Raw genomic sequence first — 20,631 nt, 5'->3', positions numbered from 1 at the left:
TTGTAACAGGTGATGACGCCAATGAAGAAACGTGGATCGACTCACTGGTAGACGATCTACTTTCCTCGGGTGTGATTATGTTATTTCACCGATGGTTCTCTGGGATCTGGATTCTTCCACCTACAAAATGAACAGCACCGTAAACTTACCCCTCAGAAAGGGACAGAGGGGTCCTCTTTGGGGTAACCCTCCGGTGTGAGAATAAGAGTTTGTAGGAGAAGATAATAATATATGAGAGTAAGGAAATTGGAGTGTATTGCTTAATATAGCTGAATACTGTGTAATTGGGTATCTCTCTCCTTGTGGAGTTGATGTGGTATTTATAGTGCTAGGGTTTCCACTGATTGGGCTCAGACCCAGTTAGGGCCTTGTTGGCCTCCTCCAATTGCTTTGCGCCACGTGTCCTTGGGACACCTGGTGCTTTTTCATTGGTTATAATCACGTGGTAGCACATGGGTTTTGCTGAGTTGTCCACCTTTCATTGGCAGCTGTCAACATCAGCATATTCTTATTCCTTAAAAAGATACCTTCTGGAAGGTTGTGTGACGTGAACAATCAAGGTTGCCCTAATCCTGATTTGGATAAGGACGAGGTTGATTATGTGCATGTGTGATACGCGCCTATCCTGAGGATGCGCGAGGTCTTCTCTTTATTCTCACGCGCAGATGTTTCATGCGCAGATGTGATATGCACAAGCATGTGATATGCGCCACGCGCGGATGTGATATGCGTGAGCATGTGATACGCGTGAGCATATGTGATGCGTGAGCATATGTGATGCATGAGCATATGTGATGCCTGAGCATGTGATGCATGAGCATATGTGATATGTGTGAGCATATGTTATATGCGCCATGCGCATAGGTTTTGGCTTTGTGCCTTCATAATGTCTTGATTTCAAGCCTCTTGTCTATATCTTGTGGGTTGACCCGCCTCGCTCGGTGTTGAGGCGGGTACATACCTCTTCAGTGTGATTTCTGAAACACTCCTGGTCTTTAACTCGTTCTTGTATTCTATTGGCCCATCATGTCGTCTCATATTTTCTTATTTTCATTTCCCTATATAGGTAAAAATCGTGTGATTAACGCCGAAAATGTGAAAAATCAATAATGATCATTAATGATGTATGATCCATGGTTTATATACAAAAGGATAAAGTTGTAACTAAAGATAGTATAACATAAATGATTTTTAATAGCAAAACCGTAACATGTGGGAAATTTTATGTTGCATAAATCAATCAACTGAGTATATGTTGATGTGTTGCGTTAATGTATGTTTGAGTATATGTTAATAGAAACAGGATTAAATACATTTTATTCTTTACATGAAAACAGTGAGAACCAATTTGCTGTTATTATTAGGTTTATTTTTATAGGTGTTTGCTGTTATTTGTTGTTCGTATTTGCTAATTTTCGATTATGAGACGTTATAAGTATTTGCTAATTTATATGTTGTTAATATGTTGTTATTAGTAGATTTTTCTTTTTGCTGTTATAAGTATTTGCTGGCATTTGCTGTTATTATTTTGTTCTTGATTTTTATTTTATTGTTGTAATTTTTAAGTTTTTTTCTTTGTTATTATTAATCACCGTTTATGTAAATTGGTATTGTAGTTGGTATTGTTTCTTACGTTCTAATTTTTTTATAAATTTTTATTATTTCCTACTTTCTCATGTTAAGATTAAAAAGTACATGAATGTTTCCCTGTATTAATGTGTCACATTAATGTATGTTTACTTTTTATCATTAGGCTTAGATATCATTTATTAAAGTGTATATTATGACTTTTCCAAATCTATGTTTATTTTAAAAATGTCCTTTGAAATTGTTTCTTTTTGCGTATAAATGGGAGATGAGGATACTTATCGGGAATCGATTTTTCAAACTACTAATAATAAGATATAATTAAAGAGCACGCACTTAACTTGGGATGTGTCGGTAGGCTTAGCCTTGAGAATGAAAGGGCAGTTTGATAGTTGGTTCTTAACGATATAATATGATTTTTAGTAGGAAACATGTTGAGTCTGTATAAAATACGAGATGAAAGGTCGGGCCATACTTAAGCCTCATTTTTAGTTTGATTGTAGAAAATTAAAAATTTTATAGAAATTTGAATACGTTATCATATGAAGCTTGGGTAGGTTTAAACGTTAAAGTATACCGTGTAGCCTATGATATAAACTTAAAAACTTACACTTCTAGCTTTAGTGGTTAACACTTCATAGGCGTATGGTTTTATAGCCTTAAATCCTATATTGATGGAATGCGTCAGGTTCGGAGACCACGGGTCTTTTTACGGTTGTTCATCTGGGTATCTTCGGATATTTAAATAATAAGAGCTTTTAAGCATAAACCCGCAGTTTACTGCAATCACTACACTCACTTACATCAATTATAGTGAAGTAAAATCTTGATGATCCAGTGGTCATCCTGCTGTTAGTCATACGTGGTCCTCTTACTTGCGTCCCATACAATTAAGAACAGGATCAACTAGAGACACGACGTATGTAAACCGACAGAGGGAAACTTGTAAAATCACGTGTGGTAATGGGTCCAAGGTGTTGCTTGATAATAGGGGTATGTCATGTAGTGGGGAACACTTGCTAGTTAGTTGAATAATTGAACCTTAATCGTATCTAATGGCTGCTTGGGATACTTTGATATTTAAATTTAGGTGGATAAACAATATCCTTGATCGTCTTAGCTGTTCATGAAAAATGTGCAATAATGTATTAATCTGCTATTATGAGGTTTAAGTCAAGTTGGGGTGGTTTGATCCGGTAAAATCTAAAATAAAGCGGGTCTTGACTGTGGGTTCCACTAGATTATATACAAAATAATAATAATAATAATAGTTGGGTCTTTCTTGTCCTGGTAAAGACAAAGGCATGGGTTTAAGTAGACAACAATATCGGCGATCGCAGTTTTTGCGTTGTTCTAAATTTTAAGATAACCTATATGTTTGTTAGACTATATTTATCCGATTCTGATCCCGTTGCAATGAGACGTTTTCAGGGACGAAAAAAGGTTAAGTGTGGGGATATTTGATATAACGTTTATTATACATTAATCCCGTGTACATTTTATTTAATATTTTATTATTTTATGTTCGGTTTCCCGTAAAATTTGTATACTACTAACATGGTTTTATGTTGTAGCTTTCGGGTTTTAATTCCGGTGAAAAAAGGGCGAAAAACGAGCAAAAACAAGCCGAACCGGAGAACCGACGCGTCAGGAAACGAACCGGACCAGAAGGAATGAACCAGACCCACCCCCTAGGCCGGAGCGCCACGCGACGGGGAGGGGGAAGCCCGCCGCACCGCGCGGTGTGGTGGTGGCGGTGCCAGTCTCCAGAATCTTCCATGCTTAACCGTCTTAACCTATTTTTGGACCCCTGTTGCCTATAAAAAGACCCCTAAACTCACCATTAATCATACCTTGAAGACCAGACGAATTTGGTGGGTTCCGAGGAGTCCGAGAGCAGTTTCTGGCAGCTTTGGAGTTGAAGAATCAGCTGGTGTTGCGCGTATTAGTTGAAGGCGAAGAACACGGGTTCTATATGTTATTTCTTTCATTTTCATTATTTTATCGCCATGAATTCTTATATGTTTATTTTGTTTAAACCTAAGATGCTAGGCTAAATTGCATGAACTATCTAGGCTTATGATGAACTTATTTTGATGTTTTGATTTGACTTTGGGATTGTTTATCGTTATGGTTTTTATGATTTAGTAAAAGATTTATCTATAATTAATTGATGCATATGGATACTTAGGATTGTTTGATGAGTTTTGCTCCATAGTTTTCCTTGATTATTGTTTGTCATATGATAGGATTGCTATTAGGTCAATTACTTTGTGTTTTTGATTATTTTATGATTGATGTCATGATAAGATCATAAGAATAATATTGTCAAATAAACCTAAGTGTGCTGCTAACCTAAAATATGTAAAGTACTAGGTTATTGATAAGTCTTTACTATTTAATCTTGCTAGATTTAGTTCTTCGTAAGGAGTCTGTCTAGGGTTGATTATTTATTATTGTTTATCAAATCAATTAAGTATAGTAAATTGCCTTTGATTTCCGCGCTGTAAGGTAGGATTTCGTATAAAGGAACTAAATTATAAACCATTGGGTGACCGTAAGCGAACTTGATTTTTAATACTTGTGTGCATAAAACTTGTTAGAAATCCATAGGTTTCTCTTGAGAAGGGTCAAGGGTCCTGTTCGGGTTTTCTTATAAGTGTCTATTTTACGATCCCAGTCCATAACTAAATATTTTCCCGAGTCAATTCATTACTGAAATTTAGGGGAGTCTAGCCTAGGTAGTTTTCTCATCATCATCTTATTTTCATAACAAACTTTGCTTTCGTTTAAATTACTTGTTTTCTTAATTAGTTTTTAATTATAGTATTAAATTAGTATTTTAAATAAAAATCCCCCAAACAAATATAATTAATAAGTCGTGTTTTGTAGTCGAGTCTAATTAGCTAATAAACGTAATTTAAAGAGTCTCGTGGGTTCGATATCCGGACTTACTTAGCTTTACTAGAGTCGATCGGTTCACTTGCCGGTTAGTAGTTTAGTTGAGTTTTAAAGAGTCTAGAGTATTACTTAGTGTTTATTCTTAGTTAATTTAGTTAATAAATATTAAACTACTTTAAGCACATCAGTCTTACCGTTTTATGCCAACGGTACCTAATATCAACACGGATACTGTCTGGGAGATGAGATATATATGGAGTACGGGATCACCATGAAAACATTTCAAGACCCGCTCGAACAAAGAAGAGAATATTTTAAGAAGAAGCAAGAGTCTGCGTGAAAGGATATTGAGAGGTGTTTTGTGGTTCTTAAAAAGCGTTGTCATTATCTGAAAAACCCCTGTCGTGTATGGTCGTTGGCAAAAATGAGATACCATGTATACGTGTATCATATTGCATAATATGATTTTAGAAGACGAAGACAGAGCAATATGCCATCACTATATACTAGGGAGCGCTCCAGAACAATTTCCTAAAGCAATCGAAGAACAGCGAACACAAAACCATCACGAGCTCACATCAAGTGAGATACATAATCAACTTAAGGCGGATATGGTTCAACAAGTTTGGGCGAATCGTTCCTTTGAAGACGAAGATGATGAACAATACGAATAAAGAGAAGGCGAGTCATAAATTATTATTTTTATATGTATTTTTTTTATTTTAATGTGTTTTTAATTTTAATGTATTTTTTATTTATTTAATTTAATGAAGTTTTATTTGTTTATTTTAGTTATAAAAAGAAAAAAAAATTGTGCGGCAATGTGATGTGGCAATACTGGGCCACAAACCACTACACCCTTAAAATGAAAATAGTCTCCCTGCTAACATGGTGTCACGTGTCAAAATGTCCCCCCCCCCCCCCTCCTAATCCTCCTCCTCTAAAGTAGCGCCTCCACTAGACATGGCCTAAGAACTCTTTCTCGCACTAACCTCTCTCTCTCTCTCTCCCTATATATATAACGGCGTCTTTGCCAGAGCTATTAAGATAATGGCATCTCGCCGGAAATGTGTTAAGTAGCATTTTAGGCATAAAATATGCTTTATGTCTAATATATATATATATATATATATATATATATATATATATATATATATATACTCGAGTGAGTCATCCAATCATTGATGTTTCATTCGTGTGTAGTGGTCTATATAATGTCATGCAAAATCAAAACTAAGGCTCACGAATAGCCATTTATCATTTGATCCAACCATGAACTTATCACAAGAATATTACAAGATGTCCGAAAAAGAGGGAGGGCTGGTTAGAGTGAATCAAATAGTTGGGGGCATGGTTCTTCCTATGGTCGTTAAAACGGCTATAGAACTCGATCTCTTTGAGATCATGGCGAAGACCCCTGGTGCTCGGTTCTCGTGTTTTGATCTTGCTTCTAGTCTTCCCAGACACACCAATGAAACACCTGCATTAATAGAACGGATTCTTAGGTTTCTCGCTTGCCACTCGGTTCTTACATCAACCGTGGTCAAGGATGAATACGGAAATTCTAATAACTTGTAGAAAAAAGTGTCCAATGACTTTGTTCGAATGCAAGACGGGACATCGCATGCTTCACTTCTTCTTCTTCTCGTCTATGACAAAGTATTTGTTGATTGCTGGTTAGTCATCTAGTTTATGTCTTATATCTAGCTCTTTACCATGATCCTAGTAGTGATGGTAAAACGGTTAGATCGGTAACATGTCTAGCAAGTTGTTTTAGTATCAACATTTGTTCTTATAAATACATGTTAAATAAAATAACTTTATTTTGAAAGATGTAATCCTTAAAGTTACACTTTGGCTTACGTCCAATTCCAAGCCAAATGTGGAAATTGAAAGGTCCAACGTGTTTGGTAAAATTTGTTTTGAGTCAAAAAAACAAAAGGCAAAATAATGTAATGTAACATAGATGTAATAGTAATGTAAGTAATATAATCTGATTGTAATAAGATAAGGTATGGCATGATCTATATAATTAACATCGTGATAAAATATAATATAATAAATTTTGTTATGATAACATAGTTTTACATTTTTGTATATGTATACTGGATTATCAGGCATTATCAATTATGTGAGGCTATATACTATATAGCATACGTAAATTTGATATGCTCACATTCTCATATTACTAAGGTTATAACTACTTTTATTTTTGTAGCAATTGATAAGCAAGCAAATTGTATATGTTTCCAAAGTTGAATGTGTCTTTCTTTGAATGAAAATCATCTATACAGTAAACATCATGATTAAAAGAAAACTAGCTGTTTACTGTTATTGTAAATGCTTGAGTATATACCTATGATTTTACTTACCTACCTAAGGTTTTTAATTTTACTTCATAGACTTTGTCTTAGAGAAATCAAATTTAATTGGTTGTAAACAGTTTTAGTATACTCTGATAGCTTTTTAATTGTTTGATATATGACATGTTTCTTTTAGAGTTATTTTATTTATTTCCTAACTCTTTATCAGTAAAATGGTTTTCAAATTGACCCAATTTCCACAAATAAAGCTAAGATTAATCATATTATTTTATTTATGTCCTAACTCTTTATCAGTAAAATGGTTTTCAAATGGACCAAATTTCCACAAATAAAGTTAAGATTAATCATCATATTATTTTATTTTGGACATGTATCACTTAAAAGATCCAGTTATTGAAGGAGGGGCACCATTTGACAAGACTCATGGAATGCATGTATTTGAGTATCCTGCAAAAGACAATAGATTAATAAGGTATTTAACAAGTGCATGTATGACCACATAAGAATAGTGATGAAGATGATTCTTGAAAAGTACAAGGGGTTTGAAGGGGTCAAAGAGTTAGTAGATGTAGGTGGTGGTTTAGGTGCTAACCTTAGAGCTTATTGTTTCCAAGTACCCTAATATTAAGGGGATCAACTTTGACCTACCTCATGTTATTAAGGATGCACCTTCTTATCAAGGTATATGTTCAATTTCGTAAGCACGCATTCATTGGAATTGTTATCTTTTAACAAATGTCGTTAATAGACCAGAATCAAGTATATCATATTATGGGTACTAATGGTCTAGTTGGTCATCTTTGTTATAAGTCTCATCCTACACACTAATGAAGGTTTCAAGAAATAACAAACCAAACTGGTTGGATTGGATGGATTGGTAATAAAATGCGCATTTAATAAAGAATTAAAGATCAATACAAGGGTAAAAAGTGTAGGACTAATGGGCGTGTTCGCAAGTAAATGGGTACCGGGTCTAAAGGGTTACGGGTCGAAGTTAAGGATCAATTCACGGATTTAGAAGAATTTTTTTTTTTTGGTTAACTAGTCGCATGTTTAATGTTCAACAAGTTATGCGTCAGCTGCTTGTTTGTTGAGTTATCGTGGGAATTAGTTGGTAGGCTTTTTATGTCCACATCATACCTTGTTAATTTATATAAATTAAGGTTTTAACTTTTAAGTATAAATGAAATCGTAGAGTTCAAAATAAAACACACAATCAATCAATCAATCAATTCATATTAACTAATGACAATTGTTGGATGTTTTTGAGTAGCTGTGGAGCATGTGGAGGAGATATGTTCCAAAGTGTTCCTAAAGGAGATGTTATTTTCATGAAGGTTATACATTAACTTTTTTTTTTTACATAATATTCGTTTAAATAATATTCTTTTTAGTTAAATAACTATAATGATTCTTTTTTCCTTTCTTTAAGTGGATACTTCATGACTGGAGTGACAATTATTGCGCCAGACTTCTAAAGAACTGTTGGGTGGCATTGCCAAATGGTGGTAAGGTGGTGGTGGTCGAATCGATCATTCCCGACCTTGCAAGTGATATTAGTTGTAATGATGGAGTCTCTAAGACTGCCATTGATACTATTGATACTGATATGATAATGTTGCTTGCCAACCCTGGTGCCAAAGAAAGAACGACAAAAGAATACAACAGCTTGGCCAAAGAGGCTGGATTCACTTCTGTGGAATTTGTTCGCGGGGTCTCTACGTTTTCGATCATGGAATTCAACAAGAATGTTTAAACTTATATGTTGAATGCAATTGTCGTGTGGTGAGGATTTCAAGTTAAAGAACTTTATATGTACTTTCGTTTTATGTGATAATAATCAATAACATCGTATCGTTAATGAATCGTGCATTTTTCTTGTTTCGTTAGCTGGGGATGGCAAAATTGATAGGTTATTATATAGTAAAAGATGTAACTTTTTTAATTTTAAATTTATAAGACTTGTGAATGTTGCATACAAATAGTTAAGCACCTAAAATTAGTTACTAAATGTTGAAAATTACTACAAAGATAAAATCTTAGAAATTATTAACACATTATAAACATACTCATGAAAAACACACCCCATGAAGAAGTTACTAATGAAGGCAATAATATGGTGCTTGTCCTCCTTTCTTGATAATATTTTTTCTTGATTTATATTTCTTCCATCTCAAAGTTATTTAAGGATTCACACGTTTAAGTTGACGTCTTGGCCTGGTTTGGTCCTTCAATATCAACATTCTCCCTAGTGCCGTGTTTTTTGCTCTTCAATGTGATACCATTGTGTTGGATTTTAAATTTCTTTATCTCAATCAAATATGTATATGTGAGTGTACACATAAAATGAGAGTATGAGTAACACAATTTCATTTTGAAAATAAATCAAATCTTGCCAGTAATTCAAAAGGACTCGAACCCCGGGTCTCCTGAGTTGTAAGCGCGCCATCTGACAAGTAGGGTAGGCGCAAGTTTTGGTTTTAAAAGGAAACACGTTAAATTTATATTAAAACAAAAAAAGAAGTTACACACGAAATTCAAAACAATCCTAATTTAACAGATAGTATAATGTGTTTGTTGAGTAAACCCTTGGCCAACCCGTTGTGTATTCTTTAGATGGTGATTTAGAAACTGTGGACCGTCTCTTAATCTCTTGCTCATTCTCAAGGAGAGTTAAGAAAAAAATTGGTTCTTGGTGCAAAGTATCTTCCTTGAAAGCAATATAGTGTATTTGGAGAGCTAGGCATAACAAGACCCTTAATAATCAAGTGGTTCCATCTCTTTGATCGTGTTAGAGATCAAAGCTACAACATTCTCAATTAAGATTGGTTTGAGATTGTCAATCTTCTAATAGATACCTGTTGATCTTACCCATAATTAATAAACTTGGTGAGAAGTTGGGGTAACTCAAACTAAGATTCAGTGAGAGAGATACGAGATGAAGATGAGTGATTTGATGCTTACTATTTAATCAATCGCGTGATTCATGAAACATCCTATGTGAGGGACATGAGAGATTCAAATTCTATTTTTCCAAATGACGATTGGTCTAATGGTAACCTCATGACTTTCCATATGAGAGGTCATGGGGTTGAGTTTCACCTGGAGTAATTTGTTACGGCCGGGTTGATCTAGATGGTTTTTTCAGTTGTGGGTTTCCTCTTGAATGGGTTGACCGGGTCATCACATTTTGTTCTTCAGGCTAGATGGTGATTCATTTGCTAGGATGATCTCGAATACCAGGTCTTTTGCTATTCATTAACCTATATTAACTCATTACCTTGCATTAAGGCTCAAATAAACCCATAATATACTCTATGACTCAATATTGCCTCTTTTACTTTTAAGTTAGTAGTTGGTGAGACGTGGCCCATCTCAATAGTGATGTTTTACTAACTAGGATTAATATAATCCCTAATAATTAACCATTATTGAATATATAGATGGTAACGAATATAACATTAAAATAATTATTAGTTGAGTGGAGAAATGGTTATCCTCTAAAAATCATCCAACCACTGATGTTTGTGTGTAGTGGTCTATATATATAAATACCATTTCAAAATTAAAACTAAGATTCACCAATAGACGTTGTTCATTTGATCCAAATCATGGACTTGTCACAAGAAGATTACAAGATGTCCGAAGAAGAAGAAGGACTACTTAAAGTGAATCAAATAACCGGTGGCATGGTTCTTCCTATGGTTGTTAAAACGGCTATAGAACTCGATCTCTTTGAGATCATGGCAAAGACTCCTGGTGCTCACTTCTCGTGTTTTGATCTTGCTTCTAATCTGCCTAGACAAACCCATGAAACACCAGCATTAATTGAAAGGATTCTCCGGTTTCTCGCTAGACAATCGGTTCTTACATCAACTGTAGTCAAGGATGATCATGGAAATTCTAAGAGTTTGTATGGCATGACGAAATTGTCTAATAATTATGTCCGAAGGCAAGACGGGACGTCTCATGCTTCGGTGCTTCACCTTATCTATGATAAAGTACTCGTTGATTGCTGGTTAGTTATCTATATTTATGGTCTCATATCTAGCTTCTTTACACATGTCCTAATCAAGATGACATGAGATAATAGTCAAGCAAATGTTATTAGTATAAACGTTTGTTTACATAAATAGCTAATGCATTAAATGCCATTTAAAATAGCTAAAGTATTAACATATTTATCTAATTTTATAAATAAAGCCAGGAGCCCCACTGGTATCTAGTTTATAGATAACTAGGTTTTATCTCCTGTATTACGGGGGTTGCTTTACATTTTTCATTTTTTAATATTTATGTTTCGGATTTTAACTTTCTTATTTTAATTTTCTTTATTGTAAGAAAGTTAATAATATACTTAGGGTTTAATGATAAAAAAGTTTCACAAATAAATTATATGTTATAACCCGCTTAAAAACTATCTACTGTAGTCAACGATGATCATGGAAATTCTAAGAGTTTGTATGGCATGACGAAATTGTCTAATAATTATGTCCAAAGGCAAGACGGGACGTCTCATGCTTCGGTGCTTCACCTTATCTATGATAAAGTACTCGTTGATTGCTGGTTAGTTATCTATATTTACGGTCTTAGATCTTGCTTCTTTACACATGTCCTAATCAAGATGACATGAGATAATATGTCAAGCAAATGCTATTAGTATCAACTTCTGTTTACATAAATAGCTAATGCAATAAATGCTGTTTAAAATAGCTAAACTATTATCATATTTATCTAATTTTATAAATAAAGCTAGGAGCCCCATTGGTATCTAGTTTATAGATAACTAGGTTTTATACCCCGTATTACGGGGTTGTTTAATTTTTTTGTTTTTTAATATTTACGTTTTGGATTTTAATTTTCTTTATTGTAAGAAAGTTAATAATATGCTTAGGGTTTGATGATGAAAAAGTTTCACAAATAAATTATATGTTATAACCCGTTTAAAAGCTATCTAAATTTGGTGACCCATGAACCGCTTAATTTTTTACTATAAAATAGTTTCTTAATTATAAATAATATCTTTTTTTAAAATAATCGGATATTAATTTTTAGTATATCCCTATGTTAAAGGATTTTCATATCAAATATTTGGTAAGATTAATTTTTAATTTAATAAGGTGTTATAACCAGTTTAAGAGCTATCTAGGTTTGGTGAGACCCATACCCATAAATTCAGACCAGATGCATGAGAAGCCTCCATTTACAAATAAAGCAATATGGTGGCTTGAGAGAATTTAGGGAGCAACCAGAGAGCTTTTAAAGGTTCCGTTTATATATATTATAGATAGCTTTTATTCCCCATATTACGGGGGTTGTTTTACATTTTTTGTTTATAATATTTATATATTTTTTTGGATTTTAATCTTATTTAAGAAAGTTAAATAATATACTTAGAATTTGATGACAAAAGGGTTTCATAAATAAATGAGTAGTTATAACACGTTTAAAAACTATCAAGGTTTGGTGCGACTCATTACCCGCTTATTTTTTTTACTATAAAATTGCTTTTTAATATTTTTCTAAGAAAAATCGGATATTAACTTTTAGTGTATCCCTATTTTAAAGAATTTTCATATCAAATATTTGGTGAAATTAAATTTTAATATAATGAGATGTTATAACCTGTTTAAGGGCTATTTGGGTTTGGTGAGACTAATACCCATGAATTCGGATCAAATGCATGAGAAACCTCCATTTACAAATAAAGCAATCTGGTGTCTTGAGAGGAGATGGAGAACAACCAGAGAGTTTTTAAAGGTTTCATATATATATATAAAATAAGATCTATTTTGAAGGATGTAATCCTTAATTTTTTAATTCTTTTATGAAAGACGGAATTCACTAAACCAAAAGTCAAACTAGTGTGACGCTAGAGAACAACCATCAAACACGAACAAACAAACCAAAACAACATATAAGACTATAAGAAATTGAAATTAGTTACTCCAATGTGTCTCCTCAAAAGAGTTTAGACCAATAGAACCCTAGGTCTGGTGGTGGCCGGTGGGTGCTAACATGAATTTGTATAATAGCTAGAAATTGAAAGGTAAACGTGTTTGGTATAATTTGTTTGAATAAAAAAAAACCTTTTTAGAAGTCAAATGGGCGGAAATCATCATTTATCATTTAGAGTATAATAAAAGTAACTATATATAAATAATAGTTAAATAATAAAAAGTCAACATTTCTCGTGTGCCAAACTCAAAATTTAGTCAACAAGCATAAAAAAAAGTTAGCACTTAATATCTCTTAAATTAAACAAGCCAAGCTCGAGTTTGAATTTCTCTTTAACGTTTTTTGTCCAACCTCTAAATGTAGTAGCTAGAAGATTATGATCTCACCAAAAGGGTAATATGTATAGTTTTACATTTTTGTCTACGTATACAATACACCATTTTGTTATTCAATATGGCATACTTCCATTTTGATATGCTTACATTTCATTTCGTTAGAGTTATAATTACTTTATTTCATTTAGCAAATGTTGTAACGTCATTACATGCTATTGTTTTTAAAGTTATAAGAAAATAATATTGTATACAATTTCAAAGATAAAATAAAAGTGTCTTGCTTTTGATGAAATCACCTAACCCATCATGATTGCAAATCTATTATTCTTATTACATATGATTTTGCTTGTCTAATATCTTTAGTTTTACGTGAGTCTACATTGTCTTTGATAAACCAATTATTAATAGATTGCAAACAGGTTTTTTTTTAAAGTAGGTTAAGACTAATCACAATATTATATTTGAGACAGGTATCACCTGAAAGATGCAGTTATTGACGGAGGCGTCCCATTTGACAGAGCTCATGGGATGAATGCATTTGAGTATCCTGCAAAAGACAATAGATTCAATGAGATATTCAACAAATGCATGTATGACAACACAAGAATAGTGATGAAGATGATTCTTGAAAAATACAAAGGATTTGAAGGGGTCAAAGAGTTGGTAGATGTAGGTGGTGGTTTAGGTGCTAATCTTGAGCTTATTGTTTCTAAGTACCCTGACATTAAGGGGATAAACTTTGACCTACCCCATGTCATTAAGGATGCACCTCCTTACAAAGGTATTTTCAATTTCATAAAAACACACATTCATTGGAATTATTATCTTTCAACTAGTACATTATTAGGCCATGGTTGTAAAAATCATGCCTAGACACTAAGAACTCAACGAAACAGATCGTGTTGGGTGAGCTAACAATCAAATTGAACATTTTTTTTAATAAAAATCAAAATAAGGGTAAAGGTGTTTGCGTGTCGCCCCAACCTACTCGATTATGACACTCCTTAAATTTATCCTCTTTAACTCGGCGTGACTGATGATAATTGTTGGATGTTCTTGACTAGGTGTGGAGCATGTTGGTGGAGATATGTTCCAAAGTGTTCCTAAAGGAGATGTTATTTTCATGAAGGTTGGTACATCAATTTTTTTAAGCATGATGTTTGTTGACGTAATAACATATTTAGTTCAACATCTATAATGATTTTTCTTTCTTTTAGTGGATACTTCATGACTGGGGTGACAATTACTGCGCCAAGCTTCTAAAGAACTGTTGGGCAGCATTACCAGAGAGCGGTAAAGTGGTGGTTGTGGAAGCAATCATTCCGGACCCTGAAAGTGATATTAGCGATAGTGATGAAGTTTCGAAGATTGCTGTCGATACTGATATAATAATGCTAATTGCTAACCCTGGTGGCAAAGAGCGAACCGCAAAAGAATTCAACCTCTTGGCCAACGAGGCTGGATTCACTTCTAAGAAAATTGTCTGTCAGGTTGCTAGTTTTAAGATCATGGAATTCTACAAGAATGTTTAAACTTGATGTTGAATGTAATTGCTGTGTGATGAGGATTTGAAGTAAAACTTAATATTTACTTTTATTGTATATCATAATAAACAAAAGCGACACGTTTATTTCTGTTTGTCAACCGGAAAATGGCATAGCTGATAGTTTGTTAAACGGTAAAAATACTTCGTGGTGTAGAAAACAATTAAAAGTGTCGTGGTTGAAATAAAAAGCATTGTTACAGGCTTATAGCAAGGCATTGTTACAGGCTCATAGCAAGGCGAGAGTTGACGGAAACGTGTCGCATTTGAGTATTGAATGGTGCCGCGTCTTAAGAATACATCATGAACATTATGCATCAAGAAAATAAGAAAAGAAATATCAAAGTTTATATCTGATCATGAGTTAACTCGGTGGCAAGTACATTTGACTCTGGACAAACAATCTAATACTCCTAACAACTTTGCTGCCAAGACCATTTATATTATAAGTCATATAAAACTGTTAACCATATATATTATATATATGTTTTAATTAAGGCTTAATATTAAATACCTCCCATGTAATCTATATCATATATCTTTTATTTCCATAACTTAACAGAACTGTCATGACTCGCTGATGCAACCATTCCGGTAACCGACTGCGCCAAAGCCGCAATTATGTCGTCATGGGCCTGAACCGTCATGCTCTTGTTTTCTGCCATGTTCCATAGCTCCAAAGACTAGTCATGCATTCAATATTTAAAATATTGTAACGTCTTATTTAAAATTTAAAAAATTTAATAAAGAAAACTAGAAAATTACTCACGCGCATTCCACCAATCACCAAAAGAGCAGGGTAACTCGGATGAAAAACACAAGAATAGAACTGGTTTCCACTGGAATTGAACTCGTGAATGCACTCGCCAGACCCCACCGACCACACTCTCACACTGTCGTTGCTTACAGAAGCCAAATATTCCCCATTCGCATTCCAACACAAGTAATTAACATTCCCCAAATGTTCCTGCAAACCAGGTAAACTGTAATTATTCTTAATCGATAGTAAGTATATTACAATAAACCATAAAAATAATAAAATACCTGCAACGAATGAGTTTGTCTATCAGTTTCAACATCAAAGATTGACACAACTTTATTTGATGCAGCTGCCAGTAACTGTCCACTTCCGAGTTGGAATCTTACTTGCGCGATACCACCTTGCTACACTCAGAAACATAAACTATAAAACTTCATATATTAAAAACCTAAAAAGAGTTCAAATGATATTAAAAGTTTAAAACTCATTACCAACCTTGGAAACACGAGTGCATTGGAACGGGTTTATATTCCAGTAACGGATTTCATTTGCATCATCACAGAAGCAAAAGAGCTCGGTCTTTTTCGGGTGAAAATCTAGTGACATGATATGTGAAGTGTGGGTGGTATGTGCGTGCAAACAATAGCTTGGCTGAAATAAAGGGTTTAATCAATTAGGAAAACATTTTAGATATGTACCAAAGTTAAAATAGAAATAGAAATCTTACATTAGCTGCATCCCATATTCGCACAGAATGATCAAGGGATGTAGTTCCAAACTGGGTCGAATTTGGTCTAAACCGAATATCAGTAATTAAAAGTTGATGTTCTTCATGTGTGCTTTCAGTTTTTAAGGTATCCATATTCCACAAAACTGCCTGAAAATAGCAACTAATTATTAAATTTCACTTAATGTCACATATTTACAACACCGTAATAATAACAATAACAATAACAATAACAATAATAATAATAATAATATTGCAGTTTACCTTTTGGTCATGGCCAGCACTAGCAAGCAGCTTACCATCAGAAGAAAAATGACAGCACAAGACTTTACTTCTTGCGCGTCTACAACCAACTTCCCCAAAAGAAAAACCTGTTATGAATATTGGAATGTATATCAGATTAGGGTTCCTTGTATTGATCCCACAGGCGCATTTAAGTTTATTAAGGTTTCCTTGTATTGTCTATAAATTGTAACGTAACCTACTCAGAATGCAATTTAGTGTTTCATAATCTTAAAATAATTATTTAAGCATGATAATAAATTTCAATGTGTAAATCAGATAAGATGAATCAATACCTTTTGAAGGCTCTGCCTTGTGCTTCATGGTACCATATACTTCTCTATCATTTCCTCCTTGTTGCAGAAAAGATTCCACGTTATCATCCAAATTAACATCCCCAAAATGATCAATGTCATCCTAATCATAATTGGCATATTGTTTATTTATTAGACATAAAAATGGACAGATTAAGTGTTAGTAGGTTGACCCAACCAGACCAACCGTTTTAACTAGCTTACCAGCTGGTTAGTTGAAGACGCGAGCCCACCAGTTCCATCTGAGCCGTACATCATCATGCTTTTTGGTACACTGTTCACATGCTGCAAACTGCTGGCGGTGTTTAATCCATCGCCTGGTGTATACGCTGATGCTGGGGAGCTTGGTGATGGACCAGCTGTATTACCTGTACCGGTACTATTTGCGGGCCCAGAAGAAGAATGTTGTTTTCTTTTTCTGTTATTCTGCAACTGATCCTGCTGTTGAGATGTTGATTGCTGCATCTGAGGTATCTTTGTCTGTTACATAAATATTCAATTTTTAATAATCATCAAGCATTTTCATTTATGAGTGTCAATAATATAGATCATAAATGAAAAATGCTAACCTGAGGTGAGGTTATTTGACCAGGGGATCCATCATTTCTTGTGGTTTGACCATCTTTCATAGTTAGATTGCCTCTCGGTATTCCAACAAGCCCATAATTTGGTGAAGCCCCAAGATTAGCTTGGGCCTGGGATTGGGCATGAGTTAAGGCATGTTGCTGCTGTGATGCCATATAGAACTGATTTTGATTTTGCATATTCGGCCTTTGTACTTGCAGGCCCGTATTAGGGCGTAAATTATCGATTCCCTATAAAACACGTTTACACCAATTATCAAAATAGCTTAAAATAAAATTATTAAATAAGATAGACATTAAATGAAAACCATGATTACTTACTGTTAAAGGCCAGCCCTTTAATGGAAGCCCAGTAACACCCTGGTTCAATCCTGTGAGATTCACAAGGACAAAATGTAACAATCAAATAAATTACTTCACAGGTCTAACTTTGACTGAAAATCTGACTTAACAAAAATTACCAGCACCACCAAATCCAGACTTTGATTGCAAAATTGCCTGTCCGTAAATTGATGAAGGATTTGTAGGCAACGATTTCTGTGTATTATCCACGTTAACTTCTTGTTTAATTTCCTATAATTTGTAGACGCTCATTAGTCAAAAAAAATGTAACAAACAGAATAAACAAAACCTATAACATTATAACAGAAATGTACCGTATTCACCTGAGGTCTCCCTTGAATTTGCTGCAAAGTTGAAGACACATTTGAAGTATTTCCAGGTATCAACAGGCTGTACCAACAACAAAATAATAACAAAAACATGAAGACGAACCAATCTATGCAAGTAAACTAAAGAAAAGATAGATTATTATTATTATTTTGTAATATACCCTTGATGATTAGCAGCTGACTTCAAAAGGGTTTCGGAAACCATAGATTGAGACGATTTCATGGTTTCATCTTGCATTTTCACACCTAGTGTACTAGCAGATGGTTTTCCCATCATTCCTTCGGTACTCATAGCGTTTACAGAGCCGCCAAGTGGCAGATGATTAGGATCCCTCCTTTGTAATGTGTTTCTTTGCTGCATTAAATGCATCTGCTGCATTTGCATCTGCTGTTGATTCTCTTTCGCTTTCATTTGTTGCGCCTGCCATTTGTTTCAAAAAGAACAAACACAAGATACATATCAAGGGTAATAATGTAATTGTTAAAACCAACAAAGAATATACCCCTATGTATGATGCAGCCGCCTCAGAATGTTTCTCGTTTGTCCTTGCAATAAATATATCCCAAAAAACAGACCACCATTCCAACAGAAATCCACCAGGAGCATCAATAGCTGTAAATTAATATTTATTACTAATCAATATGATATATTGACATGGTGTGCATCTTGTTTATAAAAAAATAAACCAATTTAAGACACTATTGAACATATATAATGATATAAGCAACATACCTACGGGATCTGTAGCAACCTTTCCTTCAGTCATGAAAGCTTTTGCAGACGCGTGCATCTTCCGTTTCAATAAATAATCATGGATGTAAACATCCAGCCTATCAAAAAGGAATACGACCCAAGCTAAATTAAATAAGAATCGCCACATATTGACAAAATCACTAGCTCGTCATCCCAAATATGGTATATTTCTATCACGTCAAGTACGTTAACAAACAGTATTCTTTCAACTAATTTGGAGCACGTGTTCATAAAGTAGCTTACTTTGAAGCTTTTGATCACATTTCATCACAAATATTATTTAAGCATGTGTGCAATGTGTCTAACATGTGATATCTGATCCATGTTGCAACTACAATGATACTAATACTGATCCGCGTCCCAAAAAAAAAAGATTCCCTAAATTTAACGTTCCGAACAAATGATTTGTTTTCAAGTTCATAACTAATAAGATCTCCCTGATTGTTACGCTAAAACTGGCAACTACATTATTAAAATCTAAGCACAACTAAAACACATACAGTTGAAACATAGAATAAGTAAAAGCTTCTGATTTCTATGAAGTTAGGGTTACCAAATTAAGTTGTACAGAATGAACAAAAGATTTACCGTCCTGATCAACGAAACAAGTTCACAAGGATTTAATAATCAAAATCACTAGAAAATATTTATGTACCAGTAACACGACTTACAAACAAAATCTACTAGTCTGAATTTAAAAAATCAAAAGGAACGTATAACAGGTAAAACCTTCCAATTTCTATGAAGTTAGTGTTACAAAATTAAGATACAGAATGAACATAGCATTTATTTACCGTCCTGATCAACAAAACAAGTTCATAAGTGTTAAATAATCAAAATCACTAGCAAATTTTCATGTATCAGTAACACTGACCTACAAACAAAATCTACAAGTATGAATTTACAGAATCAAAAGAAAAATGTACCAAGTAAAAGCTTCCGAATTCTATGAAGTTAGTGTTACAAAATTAAGCTACAGAATGAGCATAGCATTTACTGTCCTGATCAACAAAACAAGTTCATAAGCATATAAAAAAGTAAAAGCTTTTGATTTCTATGAAGTTAGGGTTACAAAATCAACCTATACAAAGTAGAACCGACTCGCCGAGTTTATTTTAGCACAATAAACAAAATATTTACAAGTCCCTAGGGTGTAACTTTAACAATCAAAATCACTAGCAAATATTCATGAAATACACACACACACAAAAAGAAAAAAAAATGCATACATCTTATCAGCTTCCCAATTCTGCGCCATGATTGATTCACAACTCCAGATTATAATCTACAAATTCACAAACAATAACAACAACAACATATTCAATCAATCAATTAACTCAAAACCTAATTATATATAATCTATTAGCAAAATCAACTTACGAAAATCCGTACACTAAAAACATCAAAAACACTGCCGAATTACAAATTACAACACCGAACTCGATAACTTCAACTCAATTCAATTGAAGTTCAATCGGTGACCGAAAACAGTCCGATCAAGGTCAAAATCAAGATCGATGAACAATTGACCGTAAAATCGATGAAAACTTTTTATTATTTTATTTATTAATTTAATTAAATGGGGACAATAACAATAACAGACCTGAGAAAGTGGCTTTATAAAGGAAGGAAGACAGAAAATGTGTCCATACCAAAAGAAAGGTTCACGGAGCTGAGGTTTGGAGCTAGGTTCGTCTAAGGTTTATGTCAATTGTCTTGCGTCATAAGTAACAAACGTTGCAAATTTTGGAATTTGAATTTCGCTATTATTTAAAACCATAGTCGCCGCCGCTTTTTTTATTTTATTTTATTTTCTTTTTTGGTTTATTGGTTTAGTATCGGTATCTTAAAATAAACTAATTGATATTGATTGAATTCGATCGACTAGCCG

General features: G+C 33.8%; 2 protein-coding genes and 1 pseudogene across 2 annotated transcripts; 2 read left to right on the top strand and 1 right to left on the bottom strand.

Moving 5' to 3' along the window:
- The first annotated feature begins 5,743 nt into the window (after positions 1–5,743).
- LOC143637378 (caffeic acid 3-O-methyltransferase-like) lies at positions 5,744–8,568 on the top strand (annotated as a pseudogene).
- A 1,855-nt stretch (positions 8,569–10,423) lies between these two features.
- On the top strand, positions 10,424–14,637 carry LOC143637374 (caffeic acid 3-O-methyltransferase-like). The gene is made up of 4 exons (XM_077104777.1): positions 10,424–10,830; positions 13,576–13,886; positions 14,170–14,234; positions 14,323–14,637. Exons 1-4 carry the CDS (start codon positions 10,424–10,426, stop codon positions 14,635–14,637), a joined length of 1,098 nt encoding a protein of 365 aa, XP_076960892.1.
- A 469-nt stretch (positions 14,638–15,106) lies between these two features.
- LOC143637377 (transcriptional corepressor LEUNIG_HOMOLOG-like) lies at positions 15,107–20,018 on the bottom strand. The gene is made up of 16 exons (XM_077104780.1): positions 19,970–20,018; positions 18,720–18,817; positions 18,490–18,599; positions 18,148–18,407; positions 17,972–18,047; positions 17,777–17,888; positions 17,637–17,686; positions 17,301–17,546; positions 16,936–17,211; positions 16,714–16,834; positions 16,400–16,506; positions 16,136–16,285; positions 15,904–16,059; positions 15,693–15,812; positions 15,418–15,615; positions 15,107–15,331 (listed from the first exon to the last, which is right to left on the bottom strand). The coding sequence occupies exons 1-16, from the start codon at positions 19,996–19,998 to the stop codon at positions 15,191–15,193; spliced, it is 2,250 nt and encodes a 749-aa protein (XP_076960895.1). The 5' UTR covers positions 19,999–20,018; the 3' UTR covers positions 15,107–15,190.
- Between the last annotated feature and the right edge of the window lie 613 nt (positions 20,019–20,631).

This window comes from Bidens hawaiensis, unplaced genomic scaffold (genome assembly GCF_021521415.1).
Source record: "Bidens hawaiensis isolate Kalapana, Puna unplaced genomic scaffold, B.hawaiensis_p1.1 tig00008259_1, whole genome shotgun sequence".
In the NCBI taxonomy this organism is placed as follows: domain Eukaryota; kingdom Viridiplantae; phylum Streptophyta; class Magnoliopsida; order Asterales; family Asteraceae; genus Bidens; species Bidens hawaiensis.
Note: the sequence above shows the minus strand (reverse complement) of the source record. Positions and strands in the feature narration are given on the sequence as shown.

Excerpts from the sequence above, each read along its gene's own strand:
- LOC143637377 (XM_077104780.1), bottom strand. The coding sequence starts at position 19,998 with ATGGCGCAGAATTGGGAAGCTGATAAGAT. Across the intron at positions 17,889-17,971 it reads GGAGACCTCAGGTGAATACG|GAAATTAAACAAGAAGTTAA; the intron begins GTACATTTCTGT and ends TACAAATTATAG. Across the intron at positions 15,616-15,692 it reads GACAAACTCATTCGTTGCAG|GAACATTTGGGGAATGTTAA; the intron begins GTATTTTATTAT and ends CCTGGTTTGCAG.
- LOC143637374 (XM_077104777.1), top strand. The coding sequence starts at position 10,424 with ATGGACTTGTCACAAGAAGATTACAAGATGTCCGAAGAAGAAGAAGGA. Across the intron at positions 13,887-14,169 it reads GGATGCACCTCCTTACAAAG|GTGTGGAGCATGTTGGTGGA; the intron begins GTATTTTCAATT and ends GTTCTTGACTAG. Across the intron at positions 14,235-14,322 it reads GAGATGTTATTTTCATGAAG|TGGATACTTCATGACTGGGG; the intron begins GTTGGTACATCA and ends TCTTTCTTTTAG.